This window comes from Lissotriton vulgaris, chromosome 6 (assembly GCF_964263255.1).
Source record: "Lissotriton vulgaris chromosome 6, aLisVul1.2, whole genome shotgun sequence".
In the NCBI taxonomy this organism is placed as follows: Eukaryota; Metazoa; Chordata; class Amphibia; order Caudata; family Salamandridae; genus Lissotriton; species Lissotriton vulgaris.
In genome coordinates, this window is record NC_141694.1 from 649,408,547 (window position 1) to 649,430,897 (window position 22,351).

Sequence of the window (22,351 nt, forward strand, 5' to 3'; positions counted from 1 at the left end):
ATACTACAGAAAATTTGTCAGGAACTATGGTTCCATTGTGACACCATTAAATGAACTGACAAGTAAAAAAATGCCAAAAAAGGTTCAGTGGACAGCAGGCTGTCAAAAAGCATTCGATGACCTAAAGCAGGCCATGTGCACAGCACCTATCCTTAAGAGTCCAGACTACTCCAAACCATTCATTGTCCAAACAGATGCTTCTGAGTTGGGTGTGGGAGCTGTTCTTTCTCAACTGAATTTTGATGGTCAGGATCAGCCCATTGCTTTTATAAGCAGAAGGCTGACCCCCAGAGAGAAGAATTGGTCAGCTATTGAGAGGGAGGCCTTTGCTGTGGTTTGGGCCCTGAAGAAGCTGAGGCCATACTTGTTTGGCACTCACTTCAAGATTCAGACCGACCATAAGCCCCTCTTGTGGCTAAATCAGATGAAGGGTGAAAACCCCAAACTGCTTAGGTGGTCCATTTCCCTACAGGGGATGGACTTTACAGTGGAACATAGACCTGGTACTGATCATGGCAATGCCGATGGGCTCTCCAGATATTTCCACTTAGAACAAGAAGACTCACCTGGTCAAGGTTAGCTTATTGTCCCAAAGTTTGGGGGGGGGTCATGTAGGAGAGTAGGGTCTGCAATCCTATGATCACCCAGATTTTTTTGCTTTTGTTTCACTGGTTTACGACTTTCTCTGGCTGTGGGCCTGCCAATCAGACCCACAGCCTGGCTGTTCTCTTTCTAAATTACCTCATGTACCCTAGGTGCATCTACCAATTGGTACTGGGCCACCTTATCAGACCCTGTAACTCAGGGCATAGGTGTACCCAGGGCTGCCAGGGGCTGCAGCACGTATTGTGCCACCCCTGGCTGGCCTCCTAAATTTGACACAACTGGCTGCATGACAGCTGGGGCAAAGTCGTGTAATCACCCTTTGCTGTAGGTGTAGTATACCTATACCTAACCCTAAAATGGACACACAGATTCCTATCAGTCACTCCTATGGCAGGCCTTGACAATCCTGAAGGCAGAGTGCTTGGAATCGTGTGAGATGGTGCTCTGGCATGAGCTGAGCCTGTCTGCAGCTTGCGGAATCAAGTCCTAATAGCTGTTCCATGATATCGCATACCATATACTCTTAAGTGCATTATAATCCTCGCGGTTAAATGCTATCTTTGGTATTGCTTTATCAAAACATGTCGAGTAAGGTGTCATACGAATTGGAATACTAACCCCTCGCCAATTCTGGCGACGGGGTTAGCATTCCACCCTTCTAGAGGGACACGACATGTATGTAACTGTGAACCCCGGTTAAAGTTAACTGAAGCCTCAGCTCCACAAAATGGATGCTGCCACCACAGACACGAGTCTGACCCCCTGCAGCTGGGAGTCCTTCCAGCGAGGGGAGCCTGGACAAAGGGTTTCCTGTCAGGGGCGGTGCTAGCACCGTCCCAGACATGGTTTTGTGTATCCTGGGTAGGCAGGGCTTTACAGGAAGGTGACTGCTGAGTGGCACCCCGGTGCTCACTACGCATAGGCCGGTCTGAACCAGTTCCAGGGGCACACCAGCCCCTGGCCTGGGGAAGTCCGGCATGGCTGAGGGGTGTAACCACCCCCCACCTAGTCCCACCCATAGGCAGGACCTAGTCACCGGGTCAGCCCCCTTTTTTAGTATAAAGATGGGAGCGGGCCCCCTGTTAAAATTAGATCATCTTTGGAATCAAGATACCACTTTCTTCGAAAGGACTTCACGATTTCTTCTTCAAGATTCTCCCTTGTGGCTAAGGAGTAGTCACCCTGCATCCGCAGGCACCATCCTAAAGAACACTGCGGTCTGCTGCAAGTCCTTCATCACGAATCCGACGACCCAGCTCGACGAGACCCGGCTTCCCTGGCACCTCTGACCTCTACTCACCTCTACAGCCCAGCTGAGAACCGTGAGTGCGACGAGACCTCAAGGGACCGACGATCGCCAAGACTGCACGACATCTTTACTGCAAGCCCACCGTGTCCTCCACTGGTGAGTGCTTTGGGGTCCGAGAAGCCCCGACCCTGCGCAGCTCCAGCACCCAAGATCAGCCCCCCTGCATCTCCACGATCTGCGTGGGGCCCTTCTGCTGTTTGCTGTGCACCGCGTTGTTTGGCTACTAGCCGGCTGGCTTGTGGCCCTCTGAACGACGCCCAACGACTTCACGACTGCTGGTCTGGTTGCTCCAGGCTGGCCTTTGCTTCCTTCTTCAAGAGAGGCACCCCGGACCCTCCTGGTCCACTCCAGACGCCATTTTAGGTCCACCGCGTGGGCTTGAATTTGCCAAGGCTTTGTTGCCCAATCCTGGGTCCAGCGACGCCGACAGCTTCTATCTTCGTGGGACAGCTCGATCCTCCATCCTGGTCGCCGACAACGCCTCCTGGTCCGTGAGATCTTCGAGTCAAGCGTCACCCACTCACCTAGTCGAGGTGGCTACCATCCGGTGCCCTCCTGGTGCCCACTGACTACTGGCTAGTAGTCTCGAACTTGGTCCCCTCTGCTTTCAGGTGTCATCTATCTTCAAGATCCAGGCTTGGATCCGACTGAACTTTCTTCACTGGTCACCGGCCAGCATCTTTTCTTCCGGCTCCTGGTCCGTCTACGAGGATTCCCGACGTCTTTTCAGACCTATGCAGCTGCAGCCCCTGGGCTAGGTAACTTCGGCATTTCGGTGCCCCAGCATAGCCTCACTATCCAAGGGTCAGAATCTACTTTCGTTTTCTCCCTACCAGGTCGGGTTCGCCCGAGAACCCTAACTTTCTAATTCCTAGCTACCATAGACTTTTGTCCCGCATCTCGCGTGAGAGTGCACACACTGCACCCGAGTCCCCTAGGCCTCCTAGACATAATCTAACGATTCCCTAGTCAAGTCCTAGCGATTCCAAAAGCTATTAGTACTGTACTTACCTGCTAGGAATTTCGCATTCCACTTTCAGAGTATATGGTTTTCCGTGCCCCTCGGGCATTTGTATATACTGTGCTAACTTAAGTATTTTTGTAAGAGTTTTGGTTTGTGCTTAGTACCCTGTCCTCATAAAGAGTACAGGGCTGTTGTGATCTTTAAATAAATAACTGTTTATTTTCATAACACTTGTGTGGTGTCCTTTCACTTGGTATTCAAGGGGTATATGTGTGGTAAACAGCTGGCTTAACGCGCCCTCTCGAGTCTTTAGCCTTAGACTGCTCGTATCCACGCTACTAGGATAGCTGGTCTATAAGGTTGACTTACAACCAATCATCAATAAGGGTTGCTGGACTGATACATAGTGTTCACTAGAATAGTGAGCACTGCATATCAGGCCACCTTCTCACATACACCACCACAACCTCATTCCACATGTAAAAAAAGGAGCCATTATGGCTTTTTTCGGAAATATCCCTATACAGGTTATTTGTAAAGCAGCTACTTGGAATAACCCACATACAGTTACTAAACACTATTTTGTTTATGTCCTCACCAGTCAACAAGCAAGAGTGGGTCAAGCTGTACTTAAAAGCTTTCAAACAAGTAATTCAACTGATGGCTAGCCCCGCAAAAGGGAGCACGTCTTTCCATTCGATGCTAAACATGCTACGAATTGAATGTTTCTTACCTGCAAGCATCTATTCCTAGCATGTTGTGCCGTAGAGTCATATGCACCCACCCGCCTCCCCTGAAGCTTTCAGTCGTATTACTTCAAGCTATTTAAAACATACTTGGCACACTCAAATTTATGTGCATATTCTCTTTATTCAGTCACTTTATTCTCCTTTCTAACGCTCACCCGATGAGCCAAACAAAAGAGCAGAGGAACATGGGCAATGCACACTGGAGGAAGAGTCACTATACCTCGTTACTCGAAGACTTCTACAAAGAAAAACCACTTGTAATCGTAAGAGCCCAACACTAGATGGCAGATTAATGCTAAACATATGTATCTACAGTACCACACTTACGAATAGATGCTTACACGGTAAGTAACATATGCCTTACTGTTGTTTAAAAGGATAATGCGCAACTGCACATAATTCTCTAATGTTTGATGCATGTAAAAAGCACCCTACCCCAATTAGTCCTTATCTAAAGATGTGAATTGAAGTGTTCATGAAATAGTTAGTCAGTATTTGCTTAATGTTTTGGTCCGATAACTGTGAAAACTTTGAGAAATTCCAGTTTGCATCTATGTTCTATTGGTTGAACATCTGTTAACATCTAGTTGTGTTTTTTCAGAGTTTGTCAGTTTGGCTACCGCTTTTCAGACTTTTAAAGACCAACTCCATCAGTCTTCCGGCGGCCGAAACCTTGGAACTTTTGAGTGGGTGGATGGAATGCTAGTCCAGGCCTTGCAATCCGGGGACTGGCTTCTCATGGACAATGTCAACTTCTGTAGGTATGTCAGTGTTAAACAAATAACCGTCCTGAGGGTTGTAGAGCAATGACAAAGTTTGCTTGCTTAAAAGTGTGATCTTGGAAAGCTATCATTTGTGTTAATGTAATTTACTCCTCTATTTCCCTAATGTAACCCCGGTGCTCTGATGTCAGTTGTTTTTTTCCCCACATCCTTCGACGGAACTGCAGTGCTGCTGTCCAAGAAGTTCTCTTTTTTATTACATTTGTTCTTCAAAACCTCTGTGCGTTGTGTAATGGGTGTAACTCCCTAGGAGTTCAATGTTTATTCTGTGCTGCTTCTGTGATGGACTGATGTCCATCTCAGACTCTCATGAGGTCGGTTGTTGGTGTCCTGGCCCAAGGCACAATTTATAACACGTGATAAGTGCAGTCCATAGAATACAGCCAAGCATGCTGTCTTAGAGACACAGAGGATCCCATGGCCCTGGTCACACAGTTTACTCTCTTGAGGATCTATTGGGTAGCATCTTGGTCAGAGAACTTGATATTACCTTGGCCGCCATTTTGCGCAGCAAATGTGTTTACCTAGTGAGAAGGCATGTAGCAGTCATAGGTCTAAATAAGAGGTTTTTCGCTAAAAATGCCTTTTTCCCATTGTCTCCAGCTTTTATTTGACTCCCTGTCAAGGGGTGCAGAGTGAAGGAAAAAATGAAGTAGACTATTGAAGCTCCATTCGATTTTCTTGACAATAAAAGCTTTCCTGCATTCCCTTTGCGTTAGGTCCACCCAGATATTGACAACACAACAAAAATGTATGTCAGCAAGCAGGGATTTGTGCTTTCTCATCTCTACCTTGAAGCTCAGAGTCTGTGAGACGCATAGGATATATATATATAGTTGCCAATCTAGCCAGGCTTGCTGAACACCAGAGCCAGCAACCTGAGCTGATGTCATCTTGCCGACAATTAGTGACACCTCCACCCAGAGATTGTGCAGGCCATCTTTACCAGGTGGGGCATTCCTCACTAGGACCTCTTCATCACTTGCAAGAATGTGCATTGGCCTCCGTTATTTGCCTTCTGCTTTCTGTTGTAGGGCACCAGGGGATGAGGGGGGATACCATTGTAACTTTTTGCTATGCATTCCCCTCCACCATACCCTTCCACGAGTGTTTAGGAAGCCGCACCAGGACATGACCAAAGTTATACTAATGACCCAAAACGTGCCAAGGAGGCTGTGATATGCATTCCTTCTGTAGCCCTACCTTTGTAGCCCACTCGTACAGCCTTTCAGAGCAGGTCTCCTCTCCTTGTTGCAGAGCATGTTCTGTAAGCCAATTTCCAGACCCTTCATCTTGAACCCTAGATAGTGATAGGGGCGTCAAAGCTCATTAAACTGCTGCGGGAGGTGGTCGAATTAATACCTTCACCTCTATCTCCTTCCCAATCAGGTTTTTTGTAAGCACATTTAAAGGTTACATTTCAGCTCTTATGTCATTCCTCTTCCTGATCAACTTTCCTTGTTTAGGTCCCTAATTGCTTGTCAGTTTTTAAAGAGACTTATGTATTGGTTTCCTCTTATACCCTTTATCATGCCTCAATGGGACTTCTAACTGAAGATTTCTCTCCTCCTGAATATCCCCAGGCTGGATACTGAAAACTCAAAAGTAGTGCGCAGCTCCACATCAACATTCGCTCCACTCCTGAAATGATGAATGGATCCGCATATAACTGGCACCCTTGCACGCTGAGACCGTTCCTTTTATTCTGTGCCTTCCGACTCGAACCTGGAGTTCTGCTCCTATTCCTCATACCTTGAAGAGAGATATTTTCTCCATTTGTCTCTAAATTCTTTCAGTGTGCGAGGAAGGTCACCTCCTAAGACAACAGGGTTTAAACATTTAAACTCTGGCGCATAGAGAGCCCCAAGAGGTATGCTTCTAGAGGTTAGGTTTTGTGCACGACTCTTAGGCAGATGCACTGACGTGCCAACAAGCTCTAAGGCATGCAACAACTGCCCCTACAAGAATCCAAAAGCCACCCGGGAACGTGAAGAAAAGCTCTTGTTGCAAATTGCCGCAAATTCCATGCAGGTCCGCTCCCGGTTGAAGAAGACAGTGAGGACCTGCTCCAAAGGACTTTCTGCGGTATCTCTTCATCACTGTGGAAGTCTTTAGGTAATTCATAAAAGAAGCATAAGAAGTCTAAATTAGATTCAGTACTTTCCCACCATTCTAGATTTTCCTGAAAAGGCGCAAGAGTGTCCGCATGCTTCTAGGGATTGGTCCTGATGAACCCAGTTTCCGGTTTTGTAGCGACGTCGTAGGTGGATGCCTTTAGAAATGCAATGCATCTTTGACACGCTTCTGGCTTCCTCTGGGTCAACCTTGATCTTTAAGGATCTGTCCTCTGCACTGTCTGTGCCACTTGAGTCTACTTCAGGTTCCACCCCAGTGTTGGTGCTGATTTTGAGCCCAATGCCAACATTTTTTCCTGCTCCTTGGACTTTGATGATGACACCGATGCTGCTGAAGGGGGGACCCACAACCTATTGTGGTATCTGACTCGAGCTGAATTCGCCTTGAGCTTAACTGAGGATGAACCCCGACCCTAAGTTGGCGGAGCCAATGCGCAATAACTTGATTCTGACACGATGCCATTGCCGCACAGTTGCTCGTAGACGTTCCACCAACTTCCTGATGGATACTTATAAAAGCAGATTCCTCACTTAGTGAATATCAGCAGGCGGAATCCGGAAACTTCAAAGGCAGTGCTCCTATGTACCAGCAGGTGGTGCTGTGTTAATCTGCGTTGACTCTGTACAGCTTTGGCAGTGACGAACAGAGCTTAGCCAGAGCTCTGCTCCTTCTTCTTTTTTCACTTGTGAAGAGGATCTGGTCCCCCTCCCTCCCCTCCCTTTTAAGACTACAGGGTATTTATTAAGCCTTGTGGGGGCTGTTTAAACAGATGATTTGATTGGAAACTGTATGTGGCGAAGCAGCGGGATAACCTGCTCTAAGTCGAGGGCGTGTACCCTCTCCTGGTTCTCATGCCGCTCCACAAGACACTCCTGATCCGGATCTTTCTCACAGTTGAAGTCTTCGTCTAAATCTGAGAAAAGCACACGAGAAGTCTGAACTGGACTCGGCCCCTTCCCACCACTTTTCAGAGAATGTGCAAGGGTGTCACCATGCATCTCTCTCGCTCCCATTCCACTGAGGAGCACCGAGGTGCCAGAAGACCTCCAACCCATCATTCTTTCCAACTCCGAACCAGCTTCAACTCGACTGAGGCCACATCCAGATCTAGACTTTCCTCAGCCTATACTGAACCCTCAGACTCAGCTACAGTACCACTGCCTCTTAGCCATGCACAAACATTGCTCAATCTTTTTGGGCTGGAACTCTGATCAGAGTAAGACACATGGAGATGACAATCAAGGGATGGGGATGTAAATGCCCCTCAATATAATACAGACTGCTGGTGCATGGAGTTGCATGAGGCCAGTGGACTAGACTCCTTACCCGACTCCTTGAGCACTTGGGCTAAGCAATGCTCTGGCCCTTCAATCAACTGACAAGTCCACAGTCGTCACACACCTGCTCCAGGCGACCCAATTACTTGACCCAGCATGCAACACCTGAGAACTTGGTGATATAGGCATCCACTAGCAAGGTAAACCCTGATGCTTTTTAACTAATCTCCCTGATAGGGAGTCGAAACAAGTGGATACTTTGGGCAATTTTAGGCAAGCGTATGTTCTTCTCAGCAATATTTTCCATACGGGCAGTAACTGTGAGCTGCCTACTAGGGCTTTATACTTGTGCACTTTTTGATATAGTATGTCCTGCAACCTTTACTAGTCCAAACCATTCAAGATGGTTGGGATGTGGCCAAGTTTGTCTCCTGCTCTAGCCTACACATCGCATTTGCCTAGGCAAGTATGTGGTCACTAGCTTGGTGCTTTGGCAGCACGTATTGGTAAGATCCATGGACTCCTGGGATGTCCCGGTGTCCTTAAGACATGGTTTTTGACGGCTCCCACCTGTTTCATGAAGAGAAAGACTCAGCTCTTAAATGTTTTAAAGACAATTGAGCCGCACCATGTTCTCTGGCCCTTTCAGCTCCAGTCTAGCAACCAGTTTGGTAATCTCAATAACCATGTATTTCCTTTTAGGGGATATTCCAGAGGCCTAACATATTGACAGTGCCAGCTCCACTGCTCATAGAGCAAGGCGGGGCTGTTGGTCCGGCAGGCGCATCCCAGCCATAAGGGACAGAGTTCCTCCCAATCTCCCCACTCCCCTTCTTCTCTGGACTCCTGTACCCCTTTTCGCCACTACATCTCCTGCCCCAAGTACGGAAAAAGTCAAGAATGACCAGCCCAAATTATTCTAGTGGCTCCGGCTTAGGCCAGTAGAGAGTGGTGCCGCAATGTCCAAGCATGAGCACCTGACCTCTGATCAGGCTGCCATTTAGATCTCTTGCCTCAACAAGAGAGAATGGACCTTTATCTTAACCTATGCAGTCTACACCTCCATGCTTGGACATTGAGCGGTGGCAGTTGACTGCATTTGATTTGCTGCGAGAAGTGGTGGATGTCCTCCTCAACAACTAAACTTTTTTTTCATTAAGTCCACTTAAGCCGCATACTGGAACAAATTTGTGGACTGGTGTGGTATCCTCTGGATTGACACTTTACAAGCCAAGCTGTAGGATTTTATTTATTTTTTCCTTTTGTCTTTGGCCCATCAATTTTCAACCCTTACGGCATTTCTACTTTTGCCGCACCAACAGTTATTTTTTAAATCGCATGTTGTGATATTTATTAAAGTCTTGCACACCCATGCCCCCCCAAACCATTTGTGATGATCTTGTGGGAATTGTACTTGGTCCTAAAGTTTCTCATGTAAACACCCTTCGATCCGATGCATAGTTTTTCTTTGCATCTCCTGACTATAAAGACTATCTTCTCCATTGAGATTATGTCAGCTTGTCGCATGACTGACCTTACTGTACTTTCAGTGCCCCCGCCATAGCCTCCTTTTTCCGTGCAAGTCGGTGGCATTCTTGCCTAAAGTCGTGACTCTATTTCATGCTGGGTAATACATATATCCGCATTTTATTTGCTTACCCATCGAAAGAGTAAGGGTTTAAGCTTCAACATTGTTCATTCCAACGAACTCCATGGGGAATATCAGCTGTATGTGGAGTTCTCCGATGCAGAGTAAGCGAAGGATTTGCAGAACAGGACTCTGTTGAGCTGAATATTCCTGTGTTCGGATTTGCTACGCACTGGACAATAAGTCTGAGAGCCAATTTCACCGTGTTCAAGGCTGCTACCACTGCATTGTCTCATGGTGTGTCTGTTCTTGGAATCTGCAGGCTTTCTCATGGATGTCAGTGCATACGTTCACGAAGCACTATTGCCTTGATAGGCAGGTTCCGCGGGAAGGACATTTCCCCAAGTCTGTTATGCAGGATCTACTCCACAGACCATCCACCTTTGGCAGGTGCTGCTTTAGTATATAATCTAGGGTGAGTAATCTGTGATTAGACGCATCCATCAGAATTCTGGTGGATATAGTAACCACAGACTCCTCACTGCCCTCCCACCTTCCCATTCTGTGGAGTGGCTTCTTTTTACCATCTAAAAAAGTCCTAAGTTAGGAATCTGCACACTATTGCTACCAGTTATCCACGCACCATGTCTGGGGTAGTAAAAAGAGACAAAGCTGATGTTCGCTTGCAGGAGTGGCATTTATCCGTGTCTCCTCTGTTATTTTTGGGGTGGAATGGAGTCATTGCAAAGCCACATTTTGTCACCTGTTTCTAGCAGGAGCATTGCTACCAAAAGCATTTCAGACCCAGTCTAGCGCATCTGGAATGTTCTTAGATGTGTAGTCTACAGTTAGAGTATCTACTATAAAGAATGCTACTGGTAAGTTGTTCTTTTTTTATAATTACGTGCTAGAAAAAAAGCTATCAGGTGCTGTCCTGGTAAGCCTAAGGAACATTCTCCACATGACAAAGTAGCTACTGCTGCTCTGCTGCAGAATGTGCTAATTCCAGATATTTGTAAAGCCTCATCCTAGAGATTGATGCACAGATTTGCTGAGGAATACTGCATGAACTCTGACTTCAGAAATGATACTCTAGTAGGTGATGCCTCATTGCAGAACTTATTTTCTCAGTAATGTATTCACCTGTTTCACATCATCTTTGGAACCCTGCCTCGGGATTGAGAATCATTTACTTTTTGAGGTTATCAGAGAGTGACAGTGAATTAAGTTTCTTTCCCATGATCTTCGTTTAATTCTTAGTTATTTCTGAATTTAAAAAAACCCTCCTGCATTCTGGTTTTCAATGACTTTTGCAAAAAAGCTGATAAAAGTAAGAATTCTTCCAGTTTATTTCCTTCAAACAAATTGCCTCACTGATTCTGTACTGTGTGATGTGAATGTTTGGCACCATTTGGATATCCTTAAAGATAAATATCTGATTAGCACAGTGCTTGCCCATCGTGGTAGAGGCTACTTTGTCATATATTTTTGGGTTTTGCAATAGGGCTACTACAGTGGTGTTTTCAGAAAAACTTATTGTATTGTTAATTTGGCTAATTGAATTTCCTTTTCTGATGGATAGTTCAAGCCGCATATTCTTCACCTTGTAAATTTTCCAGATGCCAGAGTAAGTCCGGAAACATTGCAATATCTTCTGCACATCAGTAGATGGCACCATTGGTCCAGCTCGTCTACTGTCATGACAACACAGAACTGTATGTAGACGTTATGCCTGTGCTCTGACGCCAGATCTTTTTCTGCAGTTTTGACGTGGATCTGTATCTTTGCTTCTACAGAATTCATCCCTTTTAACAAAGTTTTTCCTCCAATTTCTTTGGGGGAGGTTGCAGTGATGTACCCTTCTACTTCTGCAACCCCCACCCCACCCCTCTACCCGCTACCTGCCAAAACGAGAGGATTTCTGTCATGTCACAAACCTGCACAACAGCTGTCTGTGTTGCCTCTGCACCACATATTACTCGAAGCGCTTCAACATGCTCCTTGGTGTATGCTAAAGGCTATCAATGAACAGGAAGCCAATCTGTCTCAAACTAAGTCACAAGGCCTACTATGTTCATGCACATCCTATTCCAGTAGGTCTATGTTGAGTTCAAAGTATGAGGACATTCAGCTAAATTAAAACCTGGCTCTGACTTCTAACTCTTTCTTGGAACCAGTACCTTATCTGAAGCCGAAGTGCCCTTAGTTCCCTGGCCATAATCTAATCTGCAGCATATTGTGGCCCTCAACTAAGCGGTTCTGCAACTTTTTATTATCCCTTTGACAAGATTGGGGCCTCAAAGATCCTTTGTGGGATCTAATAGACCTTCCACCAGCAGGTCCATCTCTGGTGCTGACTATGCGCTGGCAAAGTCAGCCCACCCTGGCTCCTGGCCTTGCCTCAACTCTTTTGCCCTAGTGTCCTCTGATTGTTCCAGGTCCAAGATCAAGGCCAGAATCCATACCAGTGCCACTAGAGCTATAGAGGTGGCACCAAAAGAGGCCTCCTTCTTCTGACTTATGCCCACTGGCATATGAGGGCTCTGCAGTGGGACCTGAAGTTCAAGTGGGCACAACATCTGAAAGAGACACGTTAGTGATAGGATCTTTACCGTATTATATTCCCAGGCGTCGGACTGGATCCGGAAAGTTTTTCTAGCAGTACGTCTACGCGTCAGTAGGTGGCGTTGTGCGGCTCCGCGTCCTACGCTGGTGTCTTAAGTGGCGAGATGACATTCCGGAGACTACTTAGGCGCCACCCATGCACGCTGATGTCAGTTCTTTCTTCTTTCCGCGCCAGTAAGCGCAGATCCGGTAAGAGGACGTACCTTAGTCACTTTTTGACTATCTTTTTTGGGACTTTTTGTCTCTTGTTGGTCTTCTCTGGTGCATGTAGGTATTCCTGGTTTCAAGTCCTGTGGGACCTGCCATCGCAATATGTTGGTGGCGGACCCCCATGACATCTGTCTCTACTGCCTGGAGCGCGACCACGACTCCCGGTCCTGTCTGGACTGGCGGGCCATGGCACAAAGGCCTTGAGGGAGCGGTGCTGGAAGTTGCTTGAAGTTCGACATTCTTCCCAGTATCGTTCGCGTTCCAGGAGCTGTTCTAGAGCACGCTCGTGGGGCCACCATCATCGCTCCTTGGGCCTCAAGTCTTCACGCTCGGATTCAGGTAAGAGACGACACAAAAAGAAGTTGAAGAAGCGTTGTTGCTCTCTGACGTCCCCCCGTCGGTCCTCGGATGCAGACCTGGGAGTCCCGCGGCCTTCACGCCTTACGTCCGTCGGCGACCCTCCCCCCACAGGTGCAGGAATTTCTTGCTGCCTTGGATCGCCTGGTTAGGCCTCTGGCTCCCGCCGGTGTGCCTTTGGGCCCCGCGGTCCCGTGTCATGCTCCTGCCGGACCGCCGACCCCACTGCCGGCTCGGATCCCTGTGCTGCCAGTGGCACTGGCACCGCAGGATCCTGCACGATTGGTTCCGGTCACGGCGCCAGGAGCTCCTACACCGCCGGCTCCGGCTCCGGCTCCGCCTGCGGCGCCGCAGTGCATGTAGTTGGTTCCACCTCTGCCCGGTTCCCTGACTGTTTTGTCCCCGCCTGGGATCCGAATTGGGACACAGCGCCAGTTCGGCCCCGGCCGGCGCCTTTTTCAACGCTGTTTGTTCCTTCCCCGGTCCCTGCCGCCGCGGTCTTTGCTGCACACGTCGGAGGTGGAGGACGACTGGGAGGGGTCCGGGGACCCGTTTGCTCATAAGTGTGTCTCTGAGCAGGATTGGGCAGACGACTTGGAGGAGGCTGGCGACCTTGACGTCTTCTCCAATCCGGGGTTTGCCTCTTCCCCGCCCACTATGGAGGAAGGTGCCTCGTACACGGTGGTGCTCCATCAGGCAGCTGAGGTCCTTAACCTTGATCTCCCTACGGTGTCCCTAAAGATTAATCTCCTCACTGAGGTGCTCCAATCTGCGTCCACTTCATCAGAGCCACTGCTGCCCTTTAATGACGCCCTCACTGACGTCTTGATGGGCACTTGGTTGCGACCGGCCACAGGGGCCCCTGTGGATAAGAACGCCGCCAGGCTTCATCGTCCGGCGCCTGGTGACCCTGCTTTTTTGACTACTCATCTGACGCCCGAGAGTCTGGTCATTCAAGCTTCGACATCCCAGAGTGCCTTTACCATGGCTCCACCGGATAAGGATTCTAAAAGGCTGGTGCAGTTCGGCAAGCAGTTGTTCTCCTCGACCAGTTGGGGAATGTGCTCGGTAAACACGGCATGTCTGTTGGGCCACTATTACCACGCAGTGTGGGATACCGTTGCTCAGGTGTTACCTTAGTGCCTGGGGGAGGTCCAAGCTGTGCTGTCCCATGTTGTGGCTGAGGGTAAGGATGTGGCTAAATACGCCATTCGTTGTGGCTTAGACACCGCGGACTCCCTTGGTAGGGCAATTTCAACGACTGTGGGGCTTTGTCGCCACGCCTGGTTGAGATCTACCGGGTTATCTCCGGATGTCCAGAGTTTGCTCATGGACATGCCCTTTGACGGCACTCGCCTGTTTGGTGATAGGACAGACAGTGCGCTGGAGCGTTTAAAGGACTCTCGAGCTACGGCCATGTCCTTGGGCCTTTCGGTCACGTGCCCAATCACGTCTACTTTTTATTCCCTCGTGGCCATGGAAGGGGCGCCTCTGCCTGCTCGTTCAGTCAGAAGCCTGCACAGAACCAAACCCATCACGGCCGTTGGTGTGGAGGCTGCCGTGGCGGCTCCGGGAGCCGGCATGAGGGTCAGTCCACCTCCGCCCCAGTGTCATCCGCCTCAAAGCCTTCCTATCTGAGCTTTGGGGCACACCCATGCCAGTGGGCGGCAGGATTAAACATCACTTCCCCCATTGGTGTTCTGTCACTTCCGACAGGTGGGTGCTGCAACCCGTCCGGAGGGGTCACTTCTTCCCTTTCCAGTCTACCCCCCAGCCATGCCAACTCCGTTCCACCGCATGTCGGGGGATCACTTTTTCCTTCTCCAGCAGGAAGTCACGGCCCTCCTGGCCAAGGGGGCCATAGAGCGCGTTCCTGGGCCAGAAGTAGGACGTGGTTGATATTCCCACTTTTTTCTGGTCCCCAAGAAGGACAAGGGGGGCCTGCGGCCCATTTTGGACCTCAGGAATGTCAATCGCTTCCTCCGGAAGGCGAAGTTCAAGATGTTGACTCTGGCTCAAGTTTTGACTACCCTGGAGACTGGATGGTAGCGTTGGATTTGCAGGACGCATATTTTCACATACACATCCTGCTGGTCCACTGGCGTTAGCTGTGGTTCACAGTAGGCCAGGAGCATTTTCAGTTTGCCGTGCTTCCCTTCGGCCTTACCAGCGCCCCTCAGGTGTTCATGAAAGTGATTGCGGTGGTCGCAGCTCATCTGCGCAGGTCAGGGATGTCAGTCTTTCCCTACCTCGACGACTGGTTGCTGAGGGCGGGCTTGCCCCAGGCAGTTATTTTATGTTCTAATGGATTTATACCACGCACGAATACTCAAGAGTGTCCTAGCGCGCAAAATAACAGTGACCCGATGGAGCAAAAACTTTAACACGACTGCTTGAAGAGTAAGGTTTTCAGTTGCTTTTTAAAGAGTCATTCCAGAGGCACGAAGTTCCATGCTATAGCTGTTTTGATGGACAGAGACTGACCCCCCCAGCCGCGTTCTGCAGAATCGTGGGGTCACCAACCGTCGGTGGGTAGCTGAACGCAACGATCTATTAGGGACATAGAAAGCAAAACCATTCCTGATGTACGTTGGTCCAAGATCGTGCAGAGCTCTTGGTGCCAGAATTGCACTCTCTGAGCCACAAGCAGCCAATGCAACTCGTGTAAATGCTGTTTGACCCTAGATCTTCCAGAGATGTTAAACAGAAGTCTAGCTGCAGCATTCAGTATAGTCTGTCGTTTTTTTGTTGTAAATATCCTGAAATTCCCACATACAGAGCATTGGCATAATCGGTGCGAGAGAGAATGAGAGCACGAACGACCATTTCCTTGGCCGGCCTCAGAAGCAAGTGAAAGAACCTCCGAAGAGACTTGAGGGTGCCATTACAAACTCCAGTGAGTTTCTTAATTTGCACCGTAAACTGCAGGTCCTCTTCAAACCTGACCCCCAAGTTTTTTGCTGGAGCGCCCTCAGAATTAGGTCAAGGGAAGTCTGGAGGCCATAAAGATTCTCTAAAGGTGGGCGGGAACTGACCATATAAAAGGACCTCAGACTTGTCCTCATTGCATTTCAGTTGGCCATGGGCCAACCAATTAAACACAGCAGAGAGACAGTTCTGGGAAATTTCTATTGACAGGTTGGATTCCTTCCAGGTAAATAGAAGCTGGGTGTCATCAGCATATGCAATTATTTTTGCACCAATTTCCTCGGCCAGAAAAATCAGAGTAGTCAAATAGATATTAAAGAGCAAAGGGCTCAACGTATAGCCCTGAGGGACTCCAGTAGACATTTTCTTGGCAGTTGATAAAAAAGGAGGCATCCAAATCTGCTGGGTATGCTCTTCCAAAAAGGATTTCATCCAGTCCCAGGCGGAGCCAGTAATGCCAATATTTGAAAGGCGTGCAAGAAGTAATTGGTGGGGCACCGTATTGAAGGCGGCAGAGAGATCAAGTAAAATCAAGGCCGCTCTGCTGCCCGCGTCCAGGCCCTTCCTGATCGCCTCAGCCATTTCCACCAGTGCAGTCTCGGTACTATAAGTTGCCCTAAAACCAGACTGCGCCGGATGGAGAAGACCAGATGTTTCCATATAGGCCTCAAGCTGTCAAAAGACCACCTTCTCACAGACATTTGTCAGTGCCGGTAGGAGAGAGATATAGGGCGATAGCTAACAAGTTTGGACGGGTCTAAAGAAGGTTTTTTCAAAAGTGGTAGGAGCTTAGCCTGTTTCCAGCTCAAAGGAGCAACAGCGGTCTGTAAGGATAAATGAATAATCCTATGGACCTCTGGATAGACCACCTCAGCGACCCCCACCAGCACTCTAGCAGGACAAGGGTCAGTCGTAGACCCCGACTTGAGAGATTTGAGGATGGCCAGGGTATCCAGTCCGGCTATAGGCACAAAGTTCATAAATGGAGGAACTGAAAGAGTGGAAGCTAAAAGGGGCGGAGGTAAAGATTCCCTCGGTGCCAGGGAACCCGGCCCAAGACTGTCTTGGATGTTCTGTATTTTTTTCAACAAAGCAGCTAGACAACTCCTCACACCATTGAAGTGATGCTGTGAGGACCGTAAGTTCAGCGCCAGATGCCAATGGAGAAAATCTCCTTGCTATTGTTGTTAGCTTTAGCAATCCATTCCGCATAGAAACTGCTTTTTGCCTCCCCAAAGGCTGCATAGTAGTCTCTCTGAGCTTTGGTCAGAGCATTTTTGGCCAGGGGACCTTACTCCCGACGCAAACACCGATCTAGTATTTTACAACCCAGTTTGAGGTCTCTAAGAGTGCCTGAGTACCAAGATTTAGATGGGATTAGTCTAGGTCACCTGGTAGAGGAGGGTTTTACCACAGCACCAACTCCTTGACTGATCCAGGAGGGAAAACTATCTACCGCTTCTTCAAGGTCCACAGAGACCGACGGGCATGACATTGAGAGAACCTTAGAGAGGGCCAGAATGTCAGTCTTCCTAGCCGGTTTATTATGGGCCGGGACTATAGGGGATGGGACTTTCCCTATAATAAAAGAAAACTGTACCAGATAGTGGTCTGACCAAGTGACCTGAAGGGGGGTCAGATGCCAACAAGACAAAGTTGGAGCATACCAGGTCAATTATATGTTCCCCTTGATGTGAGGGAAACTTTATCCACTGGGTTAATTGTGCCAGATCAAACCGGTCCATTAGCTGCCTAGAACCCAAGGACTCAGGGCAGTCTAAATGAATGTTAGTCGCCCAGAAGGAGGAAATTTGGAAAGTGTAGGGCCCGTGGAATTATGACATCATCCAGGGCTTTCAGGAATGCTCCAGGGGGGCCAGGCGGCCGGTAGACCAATGTACCGCCCAGTGTATAATGGGGCGATATGACAATCGAAAAGTCAAGCGCCTCCTCCTCCACTAATCCCACTGAAGCCTCCCTGGAGAAGACCCAAGTATCCCTGAACACCACTGCAATCCCGCCCCCTCTCCCGGTTTTGCGGTCCAATCTTGCAATTTTATATCCTAAAGGGATAGCAAGCTCAACCACCGGGGCACAAGAATCATTGAGCCAGGTTTCAGTTATGAATAGCACATCTAAGTGTTCATCCGAGAGAAGTTCATGTATATCGGGGGCATGTATAACGATAGAGCATTAATTAATTAGTGCAGCACGAATTTTGCTCTCTCTCTCAGGACACAGGGCAGGGACTGGCTCCTTGGTATGAAAGCAGAACTGGCAGGTGGGGCAAATCCTAGAAAAACTCTGACGGACTGCCGGTACACTTGCCATTATCCAGGGCCACCAATTCCTTTCTACTAAAGGACCATTTACCTCCCTGCTCCTCTAGCGAGTAACGAGCAGCGTGGCTGGCGCTGGTCGCTCCCTGGGCGCGGATGGGCGCAGACAGGCTTGCCTTTGGCACGCCGTCGGTGCGCCCGCTGCGTGGATGCTGCATCTGGTTTAAGTAGGAGGTGTGGGCTGGAGGAGGAGCAACAACTAGAACGCTAACCTTGCCGTGGGGCCACTCTGACAGACGGACACTGCGTTAGCGTTGGAATGAAAACAGGTAGCGTACACTTTCCAAGTTTTAAAAACAGCAGTACAAATCAGTGCAGTTCAGTAGTAATGAAATAAACACGAACATAAGTCCCCCAAGCACTAGCAGCGAGCTAAAAGACACCCGCCCTCAGACTACGGCCGACCTCCTGCATTTGCTGGGGTATTCCATCAACGTGCCGAAGTTGCACCTGAATCCCTCTCAGAAGCTCCTCTTCATCGGAGCGTTTCTGGATTCGACCCGGTTTCGGGTTTATTCTCCTGAACAGCGAGTCTGGGATATTCAGGCTATGATTCCAATCTTTCTGCCTCGGTCTCGGATTCCCGTCAGGATGACCTTCCGGCTCCTGGGCCTGATGGCCTCTTGCATCTTGCTGGTGCAACATGCTAGATGGCATATGCAGGCTCTGCAGTGGGACCTGAAGTTCCAGTGGGCACAGCATCCTGTCCAATCATGTCCAGATATCCGAGGACACTGCCCAACACTTGCAGTGTTGGCTCACGAATCGCAATTGGGTCAATGGCAGATCCCTCTCCCTTCCCCAACTGGAGCACACAGTGGTGTCTGATGCGTCCCTCCTGGGGTGAGAAGGCCACTTGGGAGAGGCAGAGGTCAGAGGCCTCTGGTCTCCGGTGGAGTCCAGGCTCCATATCAACCTATTGGACCTTCGGGCGATCTGACTTGCACTGAAGGCTTTCCTTCCCTCTGTCCGGGGAAGTGTAGTGCAGGTGTTCACGGACAACACCACCGCTATGTGGTATTGCAACAAACAGGGTGGGGTCCTGAACTCTAAGTCAGGCGGCTCTGCGCCTATGGACATGGCTGGAACGTCAATGCATTACCTTGGTGGTTCAACACCTGGCAGGTTCTCTGAACGCCAGGGCGGACAAACTCAGCCGCCGGTGCTTGATGGATCACAATTGGCGTCTGAATTCGGACGTGGTGCAAGGTCTCTTTCAGCAGTGGGGAGAGTCTTAGTTGGAACTCATTGCCACAGAAGAGAACGCACAATGTCATCAGTTCTGTGCGTTGGAATTTCCAAGGCGGCACTCGCTAGGCGACGCTTTTCGTTGCATGTGGAGTTGCAGTCTGTTATTCACCTATCTGCCTATACCACTTCTACCCAGAGTGCTGAAGAAGATTCAGCTCGACCCGACCCAAGTCATCTTTGTGGCTCCGGATTGGGCACGAATATACTGGTATACCGAGCTACTCAGCATGGTGAACGATCCCCCGAACCGACTGCCTCTTCGGGAGGATCTTCTGTCATCTGGCATCCTTCAAAAGAGGAAGAGAGCTCACCTTCTTGACCCAAAACGTGCTCTCTCGTTCTATCTAAAGCGCACACAACCGTTCCGAGTGGATGACAAACTCTTTGTTGGTTACGTGGGCACCAAAAAGTTTGGGATGTGCACAAACAAACCATCTCGTTGGGTTGTTCTGTGCATAAAAGCATGTTACTCGTTGGCCAAGAAGCAGCCTCCTGTGGGGCTGCGTGCTCATTCTACCAGGCCACTACTGCCTTGGGACGCGGCGTGGGCTGCACTGCACACGTTTACCAAGCATTACTGCCTTGACAGTCCAGTCCTGAGAGACCACCTCTTTGGCCGTTCTGTTTCTGTGACATTCTGGTGTATTCTTGTTCGCAGACCCACCACTGGGGTTGGTATTGCTGGGGTATCTATTCTAAGGTAAGGAATCTACCACTAACGTGTCTTTCAGATGCACAAGTTACTACTTGTGTAACGATATATCTGTAAGAGACATTAGTTAGTGATAGATTCCTTACCGCCCCACCCATCCTCTCTATTCTACGACCATATTTCTAGGGTTAAGGACATCTCGTTTTAGGGCCCTAGTTTTTTGGCACAAGTGGTCAGTTTCTTGCATGGCTCTGCGTTCCTGGTGCGGAAAGTCGTGTACAGAACTGACGTCAGCGCGCATGGGTGGCGCCTAAGCAGTCTCTGTGACGTCATCTCGGCAACGCCAGCAACGGACGTGGAGCCGCACGACGCCACCTACTGACACGCAGAGGCACTACTAACAAAACTTTCTGCATCCAGTCTGACCCCTGGAGATATTCCTAGGTAAGGAATCTATGGTAAGGAATCTATCACTAACTAATGTCTTACAAATATATCGTTACACAAGTAGTAACTTGTGCATCAGGGAAATCTCTCCAACATGGTCCAAAACTCGGAGAGAACAGCAAAAGATCTGCAGCGGTGACTAGCGAACTATGATTGGGTAAGCAGCAGATCCCTCTCACATCCCTTAGCAGTTCTGACAGTAGTGACATCCCTCCTGGGATGATGCCGCCATCTAGGAGAGGTGGAGATCAGAGGTGTCTGGTCTCCGGAAGAATCCAGATTGCACATAATTCTACTGGAACTCCGGGCAATCTGTCTGGCATTGAAAGTCTTTTTACCCTCCATCAAGGGAAGGCTAGTGCAGGTGTTCGCGGACATCACCACCGCCATGTGGTACTGCAGCAAACTGGGTGAGGTCATGGTCCCTTTGCCAAAATTCCCTGTGCTCTGAACATGGCTGGATCAGAATGGCATATCTCTGGTTGTTCAACACCTGGCAGGCTCTCTGAACTCCAGGGCGGACGACCACAGCCGAAGATGCCTAGCAGGTCACAAAAGGTGTCTCCATTCGGAGGTTGTGCAAGGCCTTTTTCAAGGGTGGGGAGAGCATTGGTTAGATCTTTTGGCTACCACTGAGAATACGCATTTCGACAGTTTTGCGAGCTGGAATCTCACTGGTGACACTCGCTTTTAGACTCTTCATCTTGAGTGGAGCTCAGGCCTTCAGTACGCCTTTTCGTCCATGTCATTCTTAACCAGAGTTCTCAAGAAGATCAGGAGTACCTGGCCCCAAGTCATTCTTGTGGCTCTGGACTCGGCTCTCTGAGGTTGGTATCCCATGCGGTTGAGCTTGGCCCTCGGTCCTCTAATCAGGCTGTCCCTTCGGGAGGATCTTCTGTTGCAGCAGCAGGGGAGAGTTCTCCACCCAAACCTGGCAACGCTCTGCCTTCATGAGTGGAGATTGAGTGGTGACAGATGCTAGCTTTCGACCTTGTGCGAAGTCTGCAATGTTATTTTGGCATCCCTCTACCAAGATAATGTACGCCTGCCGTTGTGGGAAGTTTTTGACAGGGTGTGCAGAGACAGATTGACCCTCTTTCTGCCCCCCTCTTTCAAGTCCTTCTCTTTATTCTTTCTCTTGCCTAGCAGGGCTCTGGTTTGGGCACTTTAAAGGGCTTTCTTTCTGCGTCTCAGCTTCCTGTGGTTGCCACATCAGCCTTTCCTGTTCAAATCCTCTGTTGTACATAGGTTTTTGAGAAGACTTTAACACATTTTCATCTTCCCCATTCATCATGCCTCAGTGGGACCTTAATCTAGTACTCTGCTTTCTATTGTGCAATCCCTTTGAGCCACTGCACAACTATCCTCGAAAGCTCCTTACCGTCAAGATGGACTTCTTAGTGGTGATAACCTCTATCGCCATGTGGTGCTCCAACAAACAGCGTAGACCCTTTGTCAGGAGGCTCTGTGCCTCTGGCAATGGCTGGAATGCCAGGGCGTGACCCTGGTGGTTCAACACTTAGCAGGGTCCCTGAACGCCAGGGCGGACGAACTTAGCCTCAGGTGCATGATTGATCACGAATGGTGTCTGAACTCGGACGTGGCGCAAGGTCTCTTTTAGCTATGGGGAGAGACTTTGTTAAATCTATTTGCCACCGAAGAGAACGCGCAAGGTCATCAGTTCTGCGCGTTGGAATTTCCAAGGCGGCACTCGCTTGGAGACGCTTTTCGTCGCAAGTGTATCTGCGGTGTATTGTACGCCTTTCCGCCTATACCGCTTCTGCCCAGAGTGCTAAAGAAGATCAGGCGCAACCGGGCCCAAGTCATCCTTGTGACTCTGGACTGGGCACGAAGATACTGGTATCCTGAGCTACTCAGCATGTCGTTCGATCCCCCGATTCGTCTGCCTCTTCAGGAGGACCTTCTGTCACAGCAGCAGGGGACAGACCGCCACCCGAACCTGTCCAGTCTCCACCTACATGCGTGGAGATTGAGCGGCGACTGTTGAGGCCATTTGACTTGCCTCCTGAGGTCTGTGACGTGATTGTGGCAGCAGGATTCCCTCCACAAAATCGGAATACGCCTGCAGGTGGAACAAGTTTGTGGCATGGTGCACAGCAAAGGCTGTGGA

The 22,351-nt window shown here is 49.2% G+C and overlaps 1 protein-coding gene across 1 annotated transcript in view; it reads left to right on the top strand.

Moving 5' to 3' along the window:
- Positions 1 to 22,351, top strand: part of MDN1 (midasin AAA ATPase 1) — a 2,142,100-nt gene that overhangs the window by 904,908 nt on the left and 1,214,841 nt on the right. The window contains exon 44 of the mRNA XM_086926648.1: positions 4,230 to 4,389. Coding sequence (XP_086782774.1) covers positions 4,230 to 4,389 — 160 coding nt within the window. The remainder of the gene's footprint in view (positions 1 to 4,229; positions 4,390 to 22,351) is intronic.